Raw genomic sequence first — 20936 nt, forward strand, 5'->3', positions numbered from 1 at the left:
AATTTAACTTGCATATCCAGCAAAGTATTAAAAAAATTAGGTCTACTATACAGAAATAAAACATTTCTTTCCTCTGACACTAAACTCACATGGCTCAGTCGCTCCTCCTTCCCTCCCTTATCTGTGCAGCCCCAATCCTTATTAACATCCAATCTACACTTTTATCTAAGTTATAACAAACTTGCCACAAAATAGCTAGATTTGCAACTAACTCGCCATATAACTCTCATCACTATCTCGCTCTCAACATACTCCAATGGCTAGAATTTCCCCAACAACTCCAACTGTCTCAATTCCGAGTCATGCACTCTGTTCTATACAAACCTACATCCTGCCCTTCTCTCTCCTCTCTTGTAACCTATTACACTCCCAGTCATCCTCTCTGTACATCCAATCAACTCCTCGAAGTCCATAAACCTAATAAAAACATTGGAAAACTACTATCCAAATACACTGTAGCCCAAGCCTGAAATAAACTCCCCTTGTATATAAGAACCATCTCCCACCCAAGCACTTATAAAAAGACCTAAAACAACTCCTGCTGAACACAAGATGTTGCCCCTGTCAGGATCATACTTGATCTTCCGCACCCCCTTTACACCAGCTTCCTGTATAGGAATATTAGACTCCTCTGCTCTTTCTACTTTCAATAACATTGTTGATTTAATTTAACTCCATGAGTTAGGCTACTGTAACTCGTGTAAATATTAAGCTCTGATTTAAATATCTTCTCTTTATTATAATTGAGCTCTTCCTTAATGTTTTCCCTTAAGATATGTCTTATATTAACACTACTCTCTCTCTTTTTTATTTCTTATTTAATACCACCATTGTGTTTTTTGTGGGTTTTGGTTTTTTTTTTTTGAGAAAAAAACTCTTTTTGCAAATATGTTAACTTTAGCTTTTTTTTTTCTTTTTCTGTATCCATATACTTTTGTATATTGTACAGTTTTTGTTCTGAAAATGGGCTACTGGCTTAGTTGGACCAACCCAGTTAGCAAATGTCAAATAAATAAATACAGTTTAAGTTTTGAGAGTATTTGCATGTTTATTTGGTGGCATTGTGTGTGCCACTCCTAACAGCCTTGCTCTTGGTCAAACTACCGTTTGTGTTAATATTAATATTACACAGTAAGATTGGACACTCTTTGATAAGGAAACTTTGTAGAATGTAAAAGTAGCGGAGCAAAACAGGTAATGCCTTCTCTTAAAACACAAATTTTATTAAAATACGATGAGCACTTTCACTTATTAGCTTCTTCAGATCAACATAACCTTAGTTCATACAAATAGCAGTTTATATAACAAATTCAAAACTAGTCAATGCCCAATCTTGACTCCCCTTTCAATTAAGAAATTTTTATAAATTTTTAAAAGAATATCACAGTATGCTAAAATTCCATACAAAAAACTTTGCTGCTCCGTACATAAAATACTGTACTTATTAGATAAATAATACAACAATAACACTCCATTCTCTATATAAAAACTGAATATAAGGCAAATTTATATATATAATAAAAAAACAAACATATGTAATCATAAATATTCCTATATAGCACTCACTATGCATGTGAGTATAGAAAGACTCACTTACTTATTCAGCATGACTAATCATGATATAGGAAATTGCCTGGATATATCTTAAACTTTCCTACATGTCATAAAATGACATATATAATATATATATTTATATACCTCTATATAAATTATATGCAATGTATAGTATATGTTGCATATTATACATCAATGGGGATAGACCTCTTAGAAAGTGGACATCCGTTGCTTATTTTAAAGCTGTCTCGCTATGTTAAACCCATTTAACATAGCGAGACAGGTTTAAAAAAAAGCAACGGAGAAAGCAAGATCTCCGTTGCTTTTTACACACTGTGTCGCTATGTTAAAGGAGTTTAACATAGCGAGACAGCTTTAAAAAAAGCAACGGAGATCTCCGTTGCTTTTTTAAACCTGTGTCGCTATGTTAAACTCTTTTAACATAGCGAGACAGTGTTTTAAAAGAGACTTATACTAATGGAAAAAGTCCGGGCGACCGGACCTTTTTCCATTAGTATAAGTCGATTTACAACGTGCACGCTGGCCAATCAGCGTGCACGTTTTGGAATATTAATGGGGGGGTCATGGTATAATGGTTCTTAATCTTTGGTAAGCTGGTACCTTCTTTTACCTCTGACATAATTTCTACTGCGAGCAAGTAAACATGTCAAAAACTGACTCTTGCTTGCACCTAGTGATGCATTTATGAGAGACGTGAAGGAAGACTAGGGCTGCAGTTGGTCAATAAATTGACTTCAAGTAGCAGTCAGCTTGATACCTTTCACTCCCTCATTGTGAAGGGAAGATGTGTGCCAACATACTGACTTTGAAGACAATTGAAGCATCATTTTGAATGTGTTTTCGCTGTCATGCTTATTTTTGTTTTTATTTTTTTTAATTTGGTAAACAAGAACGTGTATTTTCTTGTTAAACAGGAAGAAGTTGGAGCACCAGGAATTGTAGTTGGTGTATCTGTAGAGGGAAAAGAAATTTGGTCTGAAGGTAAATGTACTAATAGTGATTTCTACATGTACTGTGGTAATAATAACATAGCAAGTTTGTTGGTATGTTTGTGTTTTTACACACACACACACACACACTCTGTGTATTTTATTTACACGTACATTTTCATGTCTTTTTTATGGATACTTTGCTACCAGACCTCATCAGTTGACCATGTTAGTGCTGCCCCTTTCTCAACTGCAGCATTCCTTGGTGACCCATTCATTTCTTAACAGAGAAGAGGTGGCAAGGAGCTTCATTGTGATGTCAAAACCAAAAATGCTTCTTTATCTTAATATCCTTTTTTAAACAAGATGATTCAATAAAGATGCATCACTTACAACACAGGCAATCACACATTTATAGTAATGAAAAGAAACCATACTGGCATATTTTCAATTGTGACCATTGTACATCACTTATAGTCTTTTGTACAGTCTTCAGTCAAACATTGCATAGCTCATTCCGTTCCTGACTTCCATTAAACCTCATACCTCCTACAAAACTTTATTCTGCATGTATTGTTCCCCCAGTTCCCATGTTTTTCTATGTAATTTCCTCCAACCCTTTTTAAATTTCCCACTTCTAGTTCTTTTATGTCTGTTACTATATTCACCACTTCTAGTATGGTTGGTTTAGACTTTGATTTCTGTTTTCTAGTAATTGCTTTTTTGGCAGCCACCAGAATTAAACTCAGCAAGGCCTTACTATGTCTAGGCAATTCCAATTCTGTATCACTGCTCAAAAAATAATTTCCTAGTTACATCAGTTTGCTTACCCAGTATTTCTGATAGAGTAGTCCACAGGGAGTTTTTAAAATGTGCCAGCTCATTGCTCTCAGAAAAAATATGTTCACAGTTACCTCTTTCCTCCCCATCACACCTCCAGCATTTGCAGTCTACCTGAGGAAAAATCTTTGGTGATTCTACTTGTGGTATACAAATAGCTGTGCAGTCACTTCCAAGATAAATTCCTAAATCTTCTAGACTTTGTTACATATTTGGGAGCCATACACATATCCTCCCATTGTTTCTTTGTGAATTGCTTATCCAATCTGTCTTACCAACCTTTCTAACCTCCTCTGATTGATTCTTATAGTTATCATGCATTATTGTATATGCCCTACTAATTATCCCTTTTTAAAAAGCAGCTTTGGTTCTGGCCTCTACTAAAACCTCTACCAGTGCTGGTCTTTCAATTAAGATCCCCCAGTTTTCTCTTTTCTTATACTCTGATATCGGTTCTTGATAGTTAGGCAGTTTCTATTACCTTTCCTCTCTGATTATTTGCTCCCAGTACATTACTTCCTCTGTCAGATTTCTCCTTAAGGATCTGCATCCAAAATCCTATTTTCTCCATATTTCTTGAGCTCCCCCCATTTCATCACCCCCTTCCACTCTGAATATAGTTTTCTGCTTGTGGGATGCATAGGAGCCTTAACTGTGCAGCTGTGAAATACACCTTCAGATTAGGTAATTCCTAAACCACCTTATTCTTTTGGAAGGATCAACTTATCCCACTTGACTCTTCCCCCCAGATAAAATCGGTCAACTCTTTATTAATTACTATCCACAACTTCTGCTCTGGTTGATAAATAAAAAAAAAAATACATTTTAAAAAAAATGACCTGTGTATAAAACTAAAGGGCCTAAAATGTTTTCACTGCTTGTATCTGGCTATCCATATCCATAAAACAGAACTTTCGCTTTCTCAGTTTTTGTGTTATATTTTTAGTTTCTTCCCACATATCCATAGCAGTAATAACAGTTGTTGTCTTTCGGCTTTTCCCGGTTAGGGAACGCCACAGCGGAACTCCAGTCTGCTAATGATTGGCAGTAGATTTTCACAAACGTCGAGGTGTCAGCTCGACGTTTAACCTTCAACGAAGGCACGCCCATTTACGCATGTCTTTCGAACGCCCACCCAACCTCGGGGAGGACATGCAGACTCCACACAGAAGTACTCCCCGCACCCCAGCCGAGAATCGAATGGGAGAACCTCTTGCTGTGAAGCAACAACGCTACCTCTGCACCACCGTGACAACAGTTCCTTTTTAATTCATAGTCCTAAGTTCTTCATTTTATCATGACCCATATATATATATATATATATAGGTATTGATGAACCAATTTATGTATGGGTACATAGTTTAAAGCTATTGCCCACTTGAAACTCTCTCAGGATGTTCCACAACACTGAACTATCCTTTTCTGGTTTTATTGGGTATAAGATGAGGTCATCAGAAAATAAAGCTAACTTTTCTTGATTACCATACCAATTGTATCCTTGAATTTCTGAGTCCCTTATTTTCTTTGCCAAACTTAAAGCACTTCCGACATAGCACATCAAAACCAAGAAAATCTGAAAGGTAGTACTGCTTATGGATAGGAGTCTTAAACAAATCCACTACATAGAAGCTCTCTTCACCCTAGAAAATGCTGACATCTGTGTGGTCACTGAGACATAGTTTAAAGCTGCAAAAAGCACACAAGTGCAAGGTTATAATGCCTTTTACACATTTAGTCCTTGTCTGTGTCATAGCTAGTCTAAAAGCTGCAGATGTCTCACTTTACAACAGAAATTAATATACCTCAAGGCTGGTCAAACAGGACAATACACTTAAGCTGCTCCATGTTCAGATTACCATAGGCAAAATCCAATACCACTTCTTTGCAAGCTGTACGTTCCCCTCTATGACCAAGGAGGCCCATACCATGTATTTACACTTATTGGAAATGCTCACCATCCAACCCAATACCATATTCATGGGTGACTTTAATTACCCCATTATTAACAGGGAATCCTATACAACACCAAATGTGTTGTAGAGATTCCTGGATTTTGTAGACAAACTCCCTGGACCAGATTGTCAGTATACCAATCTGGTGCAACCATACCGGATCTGATCCTAACTAATATGGGAGAGTGCTGCACACTCCCTAGTGTAATGTCTTCTCTGGTAAGGTCAGACCCCAAAATGATCTCCTTTTGAAGTAAAAAAAAAAAAAAAAAAAAACTCGACATCTGCCTAACTCTGGAATATTCGGGAACTGCTCTAAGGCTAACTTCCTGCTATTAAGTGATAACCTGGCAAAATTTGAAGCCGCCATAAACCCCGAGAATACTGCTGCCTTTGCAGAACTGTTCACAGAAACCCTGCACAAGCATGTTAATAGCTGCATAGAGGCAGCTGTACCCACCAGGAAGAAGAACAGAACTAACTCAAAACACAAACCACCCTGGTGGGATCACAACATCAGTGTACTGTATAACAAAGGGAAGAAAATCATGGCATAAATTAGGAGGTACAGTACCCAGCAGGGTAAAAGCACTCTCATCAAACAACTCTGAGGACAAATAAAGTCTACCAAAGCCAAATTTGAGGTAAATTTGGCCTCCCAGACTAAGGACAACCACAAGGCATTCTTTATCTATGTCCACAACCTCAAAGGCAATACACAATTGTGCAGAGCTCATAGTAAATAGAGTCAAATATACTGAGCCAGAAGATATAGCAAACCTACTGGCTGATGAATTCAGCCCCAACTTTACCCCTCTCTCCCCCTCAACTTTCCCTCAGGAAATGCCATCAAGTATAACTTCCCCCTGGTATCACTAGGGAGCAGGTCCTTAATGTTCAGTCTAAGGCCAGGAACACTGCATCACCGGGCCCAGACAGTATCCCAGGAGGCCTTCTAAATAGCATGAAACATGACCTAGCAGGCTCTCTGGAATTAATATTTAACTGTAGCATCCAAACAGGCTTCATGCCTCATTAATGGAGAACAGCAGCAGTCATCCCTCTGCACAAAGGTGGGCCATCTACAAACCTTGGAAACTACAGACCTGTACGTCTCACTAGTCTTATATGCAAAGCCATGGAAATGATCAGTAATGATGTAGTAATGCAGACCCTGGACCAAACCCAGTTGGTTTCATCAAGGGCAGGTCATGCCTATTCAATCTGATGGACTTTTTGAAAAAGTCACCAAAGCAATGGATGAGTGCAGAATGGTTTACACTGTCTACCTTGACCTGGTCAAGGCATTTGACACAATACCCAACTTGCGCTTTGTTGACAAACTCAAGAGGTTAGGTGCAAACCTGTATGTCACCTGCTGGATAGCCAACTGGCTCACAGACAGGACCCAGGAAGTTAAAATTGGGGAGTCCAACCCTACAAAGAGGACAGTCATAATTGGAGTCCTTCAGAGATCAGTCCTTGGATACTCCTTTTTGGCATTTGCTTCTCTGAAGTCAAGGCCAATGTAATTTGCAGATTATTGCAAATTAGGAGTGGTCGTTGAATTTTACCCTGACACAAATGTTTTCCGGGAAGGGCTGACACATACAAACAACTGGTGTCTGAGCCATGGACTAAAACTAAATGCCAAGAAATGCATAATAGTATCCTTCGGAAAGTCATCCACCTCTTGTAACTATCATATTGACAACACCCAGTTGACCCAGTAGTCAGGGACTTGGGGACACACACATAGTAATCTAGCCTTTGACCATCACGTCTCTACAGTAGTGAGGAAATCATTCTGTGTTGCGCAACTTGTAAACAAAGGTATGGCATCTAGGTCCAAGGAAGTCATTGTTCCACTGTATTCGTCCTTCATCAGACCTATCACTGAGTACTGTGCCCCCTTTGGTATGCACCTAACCAGGTACATCCAACAAATGGAATGTCGACAGAGGTTCCTCACTAAAAGAATACAGGGTGTAAGTAAAATGTCCTCTGCAGACCACCTCGTGACCCTATTACTGTATTGTCTCCTACAGGCTCATGTACAGTAATAGTATGTAGTCCTAATACCAAAGTTAAAATCTTAAATCCAGGAGGTCAGCAAGTGAAAGGGGGTTGAGAGTGTTGTGATTGATGAAGGGTCAGATTTGGTCCCAATTTGGACCATTTTGGTGTGGCCCTCACAACTGCTAGAACTGGCCTTGCCTGTGGGACATTATTGGTAACCCCCATTAGGATAGATAGACGCAAGTCCAGTTTGAGGGACTACCTATCTGTTTAATCTGTATTTTACCCACTGAATAACATGCAGATTGGAATGTAATTCCTTTGATTTGTCAGGTATTCCCTTATACATAATGGCATTGTCAGGATAAAATACAGGCACTGTCAGTGCTTCATCAGGTGTTGCTGATGCCTCTTCAAAGAATGCCACAGCATTCAAAAGGTAAGTTTGTCCCTTAAACCTATATTTGTCCATGTTTACTGTATAAGTAGGTTTTCTGCCCCCCCCCCCCCCCTTTTTTTGGAGCCTTCTAGTATGGCTTTTTGATTGATTTTTCACATAGAATACTGGTCAGGCTAATGGGTATAAAATTGTTTGGGTCTGATAATGACACCCTTCTGCGTGTGAACTGGTACCAGCACAGCTTGACTCTAATTTAAGAATGTGCCCATGTGCTAACATTTTTGCACACAATTAACATGCATAAGTTTTTGTTGTTTCTATATTGGAAACCACCAATTATGTTGTCTGGTTTTGTGGAACCTGAGTTTTAATTTTATTTGTAGCAATATCATCTCTGTAAATATATATGATTTGTATTCCCTATCCCTTGTCTGTAGATCTCTGCCATAAGTTTTTGCTTTCTGTGAAGTTTGCACATTTTTTAAGTACATTTACTGTGTACTGTGACTGGATTATTACTTCACTGGTTATTAAAATATGTCCTCTTATTTTCATTTTAAACTTAGGAGCTGTAGTGCTGGGCAGGATGATTGCCAAACAGCTTTTTTGGCTGCCCATAAAAACCAAGCAGATAACTGAAATCCTCTGTGTTTTATAGCAGGATGTGGTACTAACATGAGTCTTGTTTAGAAGAAAAATCTGGTGTCCTTTTGAATACAAGTGCAGTTTTCTTTGATTTGGCCAGAGTCTTTGACAGTGTCTGTCATTTCCTGTCATGTAACAAATTGAACTCCCCTTGTTTTTTTTCATCTGTTTTCCCATAGTAGTTCTTTGCAGTAGGCTCCCTGGTATTTTTATGAATATGTGGGAAGGGCAACTGTTATGCTTCTGCTAATGTCCTCTCTTCTGCCTCCACAATCCCAAAAGCTGAGGCATAAATGCAGATGGTATTCCATTCCTCTGGAGGATTGTTTTCCAATAGTAAACCTACATTTATCACTTTGAAACCAAGGTTGTTTGTTCTTTGGGGACAAGAAGATTGACAAATATAGAGGAAGCAAGTTAACAGTTTCTGTGGTAACCAGTGATTAAGATTAAGCAGGAATGATTAGCACATTAACCCGTGATTTCTTATGTAATTTCTGTTTCCTTGGATGAGGGGGGAAAAGATGCTACAGGAAGTTAAAGTTTTTTCTGCTAACCACTGACCTTAGCTGATGTACCCATTGTGTACTCCTGATTAGACTTTAGCAGTTTTGTGTTTTAATTTGAGTAAGATTTCGGGATCTTTGAGATGCACTGGCTACAGGGCATTGACTTCAGGTGCTTAAATACTTTGCTCAACAGGTTTTTTTTTTTTTTTTATAAATGCCTCACCTTGAATCCTAGTCAGATAAGTTACTCCATATTTTTTTTTCTTGGCTTTGTGCTCAGGATCAACCTCAACCAGAAATTTTGAGATGTCTTTCTATAGTTTATTTCCCTGTTTAGTTTTTCTTCTCATACTGTTCACTTTGCACTTTTTTTCACCTTACAGAACTATTTGGAACTCTCTCATTGTGGCTTCATTGAGCATACTTGTATGAAAGAGATCACGGTGGCCAGCAGGTATACTAAGTACATTCTTTGTTTGGACTCACAGCATTTTATTTATTTAGTTAGTTGTCTTTCTATCTGTCTGTCTTACTTTATTGTCTATCTACTGAGATAAAGCACTGATCTTAATGAACCTTTTCAGACTCTGCATGAGAGCACTGTCTGGTTAAGTGACTTACTCATAGTCACACAGTTAGGCAGTGGAGGCTGAGGGAATCGAACTTTGCACCACTAGATCACAGGAAGCTACTTGTTAACAGCTCTTAAATCCTCTGAGCCAACTGCTAGACAAATATAGACAGCATCATTTTGCAGAACTTACAAGAGGTTAATAATACTACTGTCATTTCTGCTTTGGGAATACTTCATTAAGCAAACCCCCCATCCTACGTTGTCCTGCTGCTTCCTTAACATTGAGGCCCCTTACACTAACTGAACTTCAGGTACTCTCGTATCTTTGCCTTGTTCGTGCCTACTAACTGATTATTCCAAGGTCATGGCACTATCTCTGTACAGTAGTAACTGCTATTCTGAGAAACAGTTTAGTGTTAAACATTAAGTAGGACACATGTAGGAGTTAAGTTTATTGCATAAAATGTATTGCATTCATCAGGAAGTGGTAAGTAAATCTTCAACTCTCTCTGTTAGAGCATTTCCCTTTGAATATTTTAAGGTGTTGCTAGCAGGCTGTAAATTTGAGAAACAGATTGAACCATAGGGGTCAGAGATTGGAGAGGAGGGTATCTGATCAGTGTCATGACAGCCAGGTGTATCATAATATGCATTGAGCTGAAAAGTGCAAGTTGATGCAGTCTTAATTTCCTTGCTGTGAAGTGCTGTGACCTAGCAGTTGATTATATTAAGTATGGGACTGCTGGGAGCCTTTTTATATTCAGAGCTTGCTCCGACAGAAGAAAATAGTTTTAGAATCGTATTGGTCACTGTTTTATTAGCAACAGTTTGTAGCCAGCTGCTTTCTGATAGACTACCATGGATAATAAGAAAGAGAAGTTTGGTATGCTACACTAGGTATTTCCTAGAACTATGGTTGAGGGGTCTTGGCAATAGGGCATGTGGACGGATAAGGAAACTTCAGTGGGAGGTGACAGGGTTGAAGAGGATTGTATAAAACTGAAATATGGACAGGTGGGAAAACTCCTAGAGTGCAAAAAAAATTAGGAGTATAATGTGGATCGCGGTAGTCAGAAAGGGGGACTATTGTAGATTTGGGGGGAGTGGGGCACAGTAGATAGGAGGAAGTAGGTGGGTGTTAGCTAGAAAACAACAGACAGAAACTAGGACAGAGGGGCACATTTATTTAGCAGACAAGTAAGGATTGATAGACAGGAGCTGGGATGGGGGGAGTGGCAATAAAATGTTGTCCCCTCAATGAAAAGAGCAGAGTAAATGTGGGGATGTAGGGAGAGTTGCCATGAGGAGAAGGAGAGCTATAGAAGTCATAGAAGAGGAAACCAGGAAATAAATTAATGTGGAGGACTTGCGGGAAGAATATAGAAAAGATAGAAAAGGGGTTTGGTGTAACACATGGAGGGATGGCTGTAACTGAGACTGGAAAAGTCTGAAGGTGGCAGTTGTAGTGGTAAAAGGCTAAAGTAGGAGAGGACACGCCAGTATGGGAAGTGAGTCAGGAAATTAGATCCATTGTGGAGATAGAAGAGTGTTTTAGTGAATGGAGACTTATTCAACAAGGGAAAGACAGGTTACACTAGGATATAGTAAACTTAGTCTTGGGGTTAAGTATTGGTTTGATATGGTTGTAGGAAGCAAAGATGTTCACAGAGGGAGAGAGAGAAACACACACACACACACATTCTGATGCTTGTAGGCACAATTGATGTGATGCAGAAGACAACTGAGGTGGTAAGAGATAATGTCAGAAATGTGGAAGAAAGATGCCAGAGCAGATGAATATAATGGAGTGGAGTATTTGGAGAGTGTAGAAGAGATTGGGGCTTGTAAAGTGATGGTTGAAAGCCTGACAGAGAGAGCAACTCTGAATCACAGGCAGGTCTGTTTTAACTCAAGAGGATCCCATGTTCTGGAACACGCTTCACATCCATGTGTAGCAGAGTCCATCCCTAACCCTCTTTAAGCTTAAGCCTGACCAATGATGAGAAGTGGGAAATTCACCCTGGGTCTGGCCCCATGGTCTCTGATAAATTGAGCATTACTGTCTGCCTCTATTCAACATATTCCCCCATACATAACCTCCGGAAACTTCCTAAGTAACAAGTCCCCTCCTAATAAGTGCCCATGATACATAGGGACATAATTGGGTTGGATTGTACTGCTAGGTTTATAAAGGCTCTGGTGGTATAGTCTAATATATATATAATATATATATATATATATATATATATATATATATATATATATATATGTACTCACACGCATTAACCTGGAACATCGTTTAATCTGAATTTCGAGAGAAGGAGAAAGGCCACCCCATTTAATAGATGTAGAATTTGTGAATGTCAGAAATTAGGGCAGTAACCCCTATGGTTAAAGTAGAGGAAGGAGAAGGATAGTGCCCCTGGATCACTGTAGTGCATCAGTCTGTGCATATGTTAAATGAAAAGATGGTGGAGAGACTAAATGATTATGAAGAGTAGAAGTGATAGGGAATCTAATTATGAATGGAACAGACTGGGAGATTCCAAGGCGTGGAGTTGGAGATGCAGTGAGAGTTGATTAAGATCTTAGACATGATGGGCTTGGCCTGTGGATGTAGGACTGTACTACAAAGGGTAGAATTCAGGACATAATCCTGCCAGGGCTGAGGGGGATCAGAGCTATGCAGTTGAAAGCATTATTAGCCTACAACAATCACATCTTTGTGAGGGCTTAGAATGGGGGAGGTTAAGACTCTAGGCACAAAGATAGTTGTGTGGAATTTCAGGAGGATGGATTATACTGAGCTGAGGGAGAAAGGGGTCAAAAGAGTTATTATTCTGGAGGTAAGTCAAGGGGGTAAAAAAGCATGGGAATAAGTCCAGAACAGAGTATTGTGGGTTTGAGGAGCAGGCAAAGATGGGGGGGGGGGGGGTGAAGTTTAATGCGACTGCATACAAATGTGAAGCTAGTGATTATAGAGTTAGAGAACATAAGAGGTTGAAGGGGAGGGATGGGGGAGTGGAGCAGAAGCAGTATAAGGACGCAGGCTGAAGGATAGCAGAGAAGGTGAGGGAAGCAAAGATGTACATTAAAAAATTATTTGTTAAAAGGAATCGAGCAGAGCAAGCACTTTTTAGATATGTTTCAGAAAGGGATGGAGGAACATGCACGACAAAATAAAGTAGGAATGGGAAGGAGAATATGGAAGACCAAGAACTTGTAAAGGGTTAATATGAATGCGATACCTTCATGTTTCACAAAAGAAATAAAGGAAGGTGAAGGTGCCATGCTGGGAGGAACCTAGGACAAAATGGGGAAAGCTATAGACTGACGCCAACATGGTAGTGTTTACTTTATTTAGGAAGGAGGATAATGCACAGGCTACTGTAATTTGCCCACTGTGCTGGTAGGTCCCGTAAGTGAGATCTTCACCATCTCCCTAGCCAGGGCAGAAATCCCTGAGCATTACAAGACGACAGTAGTTGACACCCTTGTTTGGGGGTGAGGGGCAGGAAGATTCATTAAACCCTTGATTAAACCACTCATTGCTTATCAATATTCTCAAATCACTTTCCCTGGATACTCAATCTATAAAGTGGTTTACTTCCTACCTGAGCAATAGGCAACAAGCAGTGCGCTGGGAAAATAATCTATCATCCCACCTGCCGGTCACACTGGGAGTTCCCCAAGGCTCCATTCTAGGTCCTTTCTTATTTTCAGTTTTTATTAATGATCTCTACCTGGCTATTCCCACTGCAACTTGTATACGATATGCAGATGACTCTACATTAATCTGCACAGCTAAATCTGCTTCTGAACTGCAATGCCTAACCCAGAAAGTATTTAGTATAGTTGAGACATGGTTCTTAAAGCGCTGCCTTCTACTGAATCCCAAAAAAAACAAAGCTCCTACTATTTACTCCTACTTGTAGGTCCACGCCAATAGATATCTCAGTCTTTTCTAACAATGGTACCCTCATTTACCCAGACTCTACCACCAAACTCCTTGGTATTACAATAGACAATAACCTTAACTTCGACACCCACATTAACAGTACTATAAAATCAGTTAACAGAAAAATGGGCTGCCTATACAGAGTCAAACCCTTCCTTACTCCAATAGCAAGAACTACCAATGCCCACTCCCATCTAATCTCTACTCTACTCTATGCCTCACCAATATACACTAACCTATCCAAAAAGAATCTTCTCAAACTTGCTACCTCTTATCATAATATTGCCAGATTTGCCACTGGTAAACCCTTCAGAACCCATCACTGTCAGAATCTTAAGCAACTTGGATGGCTTGAACTTCAAAACCAGCTTCAACTCAACCAACTTACAATTGCCCATAAGGTCCTTTACCAGCCAAACAATACTCCAGTACTCTCAGACCTCATAACCCCCTACAAAAATCTTAATGCCTTGCGTTCTTCAAATAAACTATTAGTTAACATCAACAAGTCTCACAACATGGCTGGGGACTCTCTATTTTCAAATACAACTGGGAAAAACTGGAACCTTCTACCTATTAAACTTGCTTCCCTTCCTTCCTTATCACTCTTCAGACAAAAACTTAAAACCCTCCTCAAAACACACTGGCTGTGCCCTTGTACCAACCCTGACTAACCTATCATTAATGCTACTAATATATTTTCTAGCTGTTCTCTCTCCACTAATTTAATCTAGTAAGAACCTGGATACTATTTTTTTTAGCCACTAGCATATTCATATTATCTTGCGCTAAACTTTGTATATAGTTTTTATGTCATTTACTGTTAAAGGTATATAATATCTTCTGTATCTACTTATTGTTTTTATTCTTATGTAACAATGCCTTATTGGCTGTTTGTATCTGTCTTGGAGCTTTTCTCCCCGGGCCTCCACTGAAAATGGACATATATCCAGCTGGACTAGCCCGGTCAACAAATGTAAAATAAAATAAATAAATAATAAAAAAAAAAATAAGATTCTGGGGGATGACAGGCTGTTTGGCTTGACAGCAGTGGCAGGAAACAACATGGAGGAAGTCATTTGCTTTTTTTGAGATGCAGCACTTCCAGTTCAAAAACCTAATTTGGGTTCATGTCTTTTAGTTGATGTAAGTCAAACCTGATCTACATTTACACTATGCTGTGAGAGGGCATATCACTAGAGTACTGGCAAATGTGGTTTCTGTGGATTCTGTCGTCTCTGTGGGACAGGCTCAAAGTTTTGGCCATTAGGGAAACTGCAGGGAACGTGATAATGTGTACAAAGAGGAACTGGATTTTGACATGTTTGGAAAGTAATAATTAGACTGCTGTTTTGAGAGGTATTCTGTCTGTAATAAGAAAAGTGACCTTTAGAATGCAGCAGGGGTTGGCCTGGTACCAACAGTCTTTACTTTGTTCTTTTTATACTTTTCTGAGGGAACAACGTTAACCTGCTTGCTGATGACAGAAAAATAATGTGCAGTAGTATAGGATGGGGAAGAGTCTAAAGAGGGACGTGGAAAGGCTGTCCAGGTGTGCAGAAAGATGGCAGCTGAGGATTACTGCGGACAAATGTAATATACTGCAGCAGTGCTGGGACTGTCCATGTACGGAATATTATTTGGAGGAGCAGAACTATGGGCACCAGAGTGAGAGAGAACCTGAGCTGCCTTATCACATCTCTCTGGTAGCCACCATGAGCCCAGTCACAGGTTGTGGCAATATGTAACAGAATGCTGGGACAGAGATATACTCCAGAAACAAGTAATGCCCCCACTATGCCAGACACTGATCATACTACATCTTATGTTCTGCCATGCAGTTCTGAAGGTCATAAAGAGCAAATAATGTTGGGTTGCTGGAAGGACTGTAGAAGAAAGCTATGAGAAAGTATGGTAAATGGAAAAGGGCATGACTACTGAGAGAAGATGGGGCTGTTCTCACTGAATGCCAGCAGGAATGGGGTTTGGTGTGGTGTGATGTGTGTAAAAGGTTAAACTAGGAGAGACACAGGTCTTGCAAAAGTACATGTTCATGGAGGAGGCTTTGAACCCATGGACTAAGTGGAATGGGATGTAAGACTGGGCGTGAAAAATAAATTTACAAAGTTCTGCATGAAAGCATAATAGAGTGAAGAAAAGGTGAAGGAGAAAGTACGCATGGAGAGGAGGGTCCTGTGGTAAAGGGCCAACTAGATAGGCTAACTGTATCCTTATGCCATCAAGTAAATGCACTGGGATAGTAGTATTCAGCTGTAAAGGTAATTTACTTTATGTAGCTCTCGCCTTCCATCTCTCTGTCACTTGTTACCTGGGTACTTGGGTTGTCATTGCAGTCTTTTCAGTCGTGACTTAGGCCAAAAGAGCATAGATAACTGATAACAGATGTACTGCATTTTATTGGAGACCGTGTTTTTGGGAGGAGAGAAAGCAAGCTAGATTACCTGGAGAAAACTCGTACAGATATTTGGGGGGGGGGGGGGAGGCATGCAGATTCCCCAAAGACAATAACCACAGATTTTACCATGGTGATGCCATAGCATTTGGTCAAGTCATAGTAGCAGCCTTAGGTTAGGTTTTTGTAGCAATTATTTGGTGGCAGTAGTTCTTTCCAAGAGATTTCATGTAGCAGCAACAGAGATGCACTTCTACTTCAAAGGACACTGAATCCAAGACTTTCATGGACAGTTGTCTGTTTGTGGTCGACTTAAGGCAGTACTTTGTCAGGTCTTGGTCCTTAAAATATCCACTGTGAAGTTCCTTGATAATATCAGTAATGACAACTTCCCTAGCACTCTTAAAAGCAAAGTTGGGACAGCATGCATGGAGTTTGCTTATTGCACAAGATACTAGCATTATAGAAAATTACTTTTTCCATTGTTCTACATACTATGATGCCAATAACTTAGTTTTTCCAAGTACTTATCTGTCTGGCAGCTGCAGCTTCACGTTGACAACAGCTCCGAGTTTAAAACTGCTGTGTTTGACTGCATTGATATTTGGATTTTCTACACTTAGTGTGGCTATTTACATTACTTTTTAATTTTAGTATTATTATTGTATTACAGTTTGTATTTTGAACTTTGTTTTATTGCTTTAAACTTGGTACATTTTAGCTGCCAAACCCCTACTGTAAATTAGAAATGTGATGATGTCAGTCTTGCCTTTCTTCTCACTGATGGGTTGGATCTGAACCTTTGGATCCATCTCTGCCATTTCAAAAGCTCGAGACCTTCAGCAAAGCTCATGGGCATTCTTCTGTACCCAAACTTCCCCAGATCTTGTTTGCTGCTCTGCTAAGGAGGTTCTGAAGCAAGCCCCGGGCTAAGTGTTTTCACATTCACTATTAACATTTGTCACTATTAATATTTGTCATAGTTTATTGTGGTTTAATTTTCTTTAATATTCTATACTATTTTTATATATTATATAATATAATATACATCCTTACCCTGTTTTTCTCTGTATTTTAGAGTGAGTGTTAGCCCTTCCACCTTCTCCCGTTAGCGACTGTTTCAGTTGAAGTTAAGTTACAGGACGTTTACCCCTCTTTTTCTATCCACCTCCTCCTTTACTGTCAGTTTTTAGTTAGAAGACGATTTTCCAAAAAAAAGATTTTCTTCCAATCTTTCTAAGAAGGTCTTCGTGTTTCACTGTTGCAGTCATCACATTTGGGTTACCTGCTTGCTGTAGCCCTCAGTCGGTCTGATTATCAAAGTCTTGGGTCCTGCGTCAGTTGCTGTCTCATCTTCCATGACGTCAGGTAGTCAGGGGTATAAAGCATGCAGCCGACGTCATTACATTACTTTTTAATTTAAGTCTTTCTTGCCGTGCGGTGCCCGAAGCAGAAGCAGTTCGCAAGTGCTGGTCGGCAGACTCCTGAAATTTTCATTTTCGAGTTTCAGAACCAAAGTCTTCAACTAAAGCTAAGCACCCAGTTGGGGAAACTTTTTCTTGCTCTAAACCGATGTCAGTAAAAGTCAATAATTGTATTTCTTGTGGAAAGCAAATACCTCATAAAGATTTTCATTTGTTCTGTATTCCTTGCTTAGGCCCTGACCACAACGTACCTCACTGTCAGTTTTGTGCCTTATTTAAACAACAAACTATTCGTCGGAATATTTACACTTCTAAATATTTTGGTACTTGGTTCAATTATCCAGATATGTCTTTGGTAAGCCACCCAACTACCAACATTCCGAAAAAACGCAAAGATAAAGACAGAGACAGACCGCCTAGGTCCAAAGCTGCCAACGACACTTCTCCTAATCTAGTCGCCAGTTCGCCAGTACTCAGTGAGATGCTTTCACAGCCCCTGATACCCGCTACTTAAGATTCGCAGGCCTCTACTGAGACCCATTCGGAGTCCATTATGCCACGAGATGCTTCATTTGTGGAACCTGTGGATGTCTCTACCTTGGATGGGTCCGGAGCCGCTGTGCAGGCACCGTCTTCTGGGGGTGTATTCAGACCTATTGACTTGCATATTAAACCGACGCTATCTTCTTCAAGGCCTAAAACTCGATCCATGCCTAGAAAACAGACGCCCAGACCGCATGGTCAGGCCTCTATGCCTAAAAAACAAATGATAAGAATGTCTGAAGACCTTGTTACTTTAATCAGGGGAAGCCACCCTTCCCCCTCTAAGAGACCTAGGACTGAATTTGCGTATGATAATTCTTATCAGGATTCTGAAATTTCTGTTTCCTCTGATGACCAGGATTTACCATTATCTACCTATGAGGATTCTGATGCAGAGGACTCTGTTCCCTCTACTTCCCCTCCAGAGGATTTCTCTTTTGGTGAAAGCTTGCATACTCTTAGGGAGCATTTCCGTTGTGAAAGCCAGGATTACTTGATTCTAAAAAGAGGCTTAGGGATTTCTTACTCCTGCCCCAGCACAGGCCTTTAGCTATACCTCCTGTACTGGACATTGTTGATGATGCCTTTTTGGACTCTAGCTTGGCCTCTGACTATTTACTTCCTGCTCCCAGAAAACCTGATAGATATTACAGGGTTCCTGACTTTCACAAGTTCCTTTTTAAAAATCCTACTGCGGATCCTGAGACCATTTCACAGGGACCCAAGGGCATTAAGGCTACTACTGCCAAAAATCCTACCCCCTCTGATAGAGATTCCAGGGCGCTGGATAGATGGGGTAAGAAGGTATACACTTCTGCAACCTTGGCCATTAGGGCCTTAAACTGCCAGTGTCATATGTTAAAGTATCAGCAACATATTATTGGATTGCTTAAACAGAAAATTATGTTGATCCCTGACTGTGCTGAAAATAATGATTTACAGGATTTAATGCATTCTGCTAAACAAGGTGGAAAACATACTTTGCAATGTGGTTTTGATTCATTAGAGGCATCTTGCTGGGCTGCTGTCACTGGGTCTGTACTTAGAAGGCATGCTTGGCTTAAGGAGCAATCTTTGCCAGATCATGTTAAAACTAAATTGCTGGATGCTCCCTTAAATCAGGACCACCTGTTTGGCAACAAAGCAGAAGTGGTACTTAGAAAGATGGAGGAAAAAGCTAAATCTATGCAAACTGTTAAAGATTTCCTACAAGTACATCCTCCAAGATTTAGTAGGCATTGGCCCTCTAAGAAGTGGTCCTTTTCTGCCTCTTCCAGGCCTTCTCAGTCCAAACGCAGAAGCAGCAGAACACCCAGGCTTCAGTCCCAAGGTACGCACAGGACTAAGCAGTGGGGGGCTCCCACTTCCAAATCAGGGAGTAGTAAGACTCCTCCCTATGGTAAACTGTCTCAATGACTTGGCTTTAAAACTTCCAAGCCCTTTTCAACTGACTGCTCCTTTAGGGGAAAAGATTGCTTCCCAGACAAAAAAACTGGGAACTCATTACCCAGGACAAATGGGCTTTAAATATAGTTTCCCAAGGATACAGATTGCATTTCCACACGTTACCAACCCCAAACGGTTGGCCAGATCTACCCCCAAATCAGTGGGCAGAGGCTCAAAAGCAAGTACTTTCTATCTCTTAAGCATAAGGGCTATTCAAACTGTACCAGAAGAGGAAAAGGGACAAGGTTTCTACTTAAGACTTTTCCTGGTACCCAGAAAAGACAAATCATGGCACCCTATCCTGGACCTATCTATCCTAAACACCTTTTTGGTGATCCCAAAATTCAAGATGCTAACTCTTCGTTGCTTCCTATGCTAGGCAAGGATGCCTGGTTGGCAACAATGGATTTAAAGGAAGCCTTCCTGCACATCCCAATCAGGGAATCTTGCAGAAGATACCTACGCTTCAAAGCAGGCTATATGCACCATCAGTTCTCTGCACTGCCCTTTGGCTTTTCTACTGCGCCCAGGGTATTCACAAAGTGCGTAGCTCCAGTCATTGCATTATGCAGGCAAAGAAATATTCAAATATACCCATACCTGGACGATTGTCTAATTCAGGCAGAAAGCCAGGACATACTTTTGAATCATCTGGCGTTTGTACAAGGTAAAAAATAAAAATCGTGGAATAAAACGGCACAGTGGCAGGAAAGAGAATCAGCTTTATCCGTGACTAAGCGCTTCCACCTTCAAATTCTAAGCATCATCAGAGTCACTAAACATACACATCACTTCCTTTATGTAGTAAAATACACATGACATCATCAAAGTCACTCAACATATACATCACTTTTTATTTACATTAAAATACACATGATATCAGACATATAAAAACTCAGTTGTTGCAATTCTGGTTTAAAATCCTGTGCAGTATAGTTGTATTAAATATAAAACCTGTATTAAACATGTTAAAAGTACTAAAATGATTTGTAAACCACCCTTTTGACATAATTAAAGAACACACACTGGCTGAATTAAGTATTAAAAGACTTTCATTTGAGAAGGGGTACAATAGAAATATTGTCATTAATACCTGGAGAATTCTTAACATTTGGTGTCAATTGCCATTTTGTTTCTCTTGGTTCTAAAATCACCTTAGTATTGCCACCTCTTCCCCTTTTCTTCACTATGTCAATAATGAAAAAAAGAAGAGGAAAAAGATGCAGAATCTTCAGAAATCACCGCTCGTACACAGGATATGATTGAAAATTTATTAAAACACACGAGTAGATCACTGGTTTAGCGCTTTCAACTGGAAAGTCCAGTCTTCCTCAGAACCTCAGGGTTCTGAGGAAGACTGGACTTTCCAGTTGAAAGCGCTAAACCAGTGATCTACTCGTGTGTTTTAATAAATTTTCAATCATATCCTGTGTACGAGCGGTGATTTCTGAAGATTCTGCATCTTTTTCCTCTTCAGTTGGATTATTTTTTCGTGTTACCAATAATGAAAAAAAGAAACCTCTTAAAATTCCGACATATGACAGTGTCTATAAAGGGCACTACTTGTCTTCTTATTTTTAATGTCCCTCACATGCTCAGCAATTCTGTCTTTCAATCTCCGTATGGTTTTAACAACATAGAATGACGAGCATGTGGAACATGTTGCTAGGTATACAACACTTGTAGTATTACATGTTCCCCTATCAGGA

The 20936-nt window shown here is 39.8% G+C and overlaps 1 protein-coding gene across 1 annotated transcript in view; it reads left to right on the forward strand.

Moving 5' to 3' along the window:
• LACTB (lactamase beta) overlaps positions 1–20936 on the forward strand; it is a 405242-nt gene that overhangs the window by 2930 nt on the left and 381376 nt on the right. Inside the window, exon 2 of the mRNA XM_044077823.1 lies at positions 2490–2556. Coding sequence (XP_043933758.1) covers positions 2490–2556 — 67 coding nt within the window. The remainder of the gene's footprint in view (positions 1–2489; positions 2557–20936) is intronic.

Source organism: Protopterus annectens, chromosome 7.part0, assembly GCF_019279795.1.
Source record: "Protopterus annectens isolate FY-2018-M chromosome 7.part0, PAN1.0, whole genome shotgun sequence".
Classification (NCBI taxonomy): Eukaryota; Metazoa; Chordata; order Ceratodontiformes; family Protopteridae; genus Protopterus; species Protopterus annectens.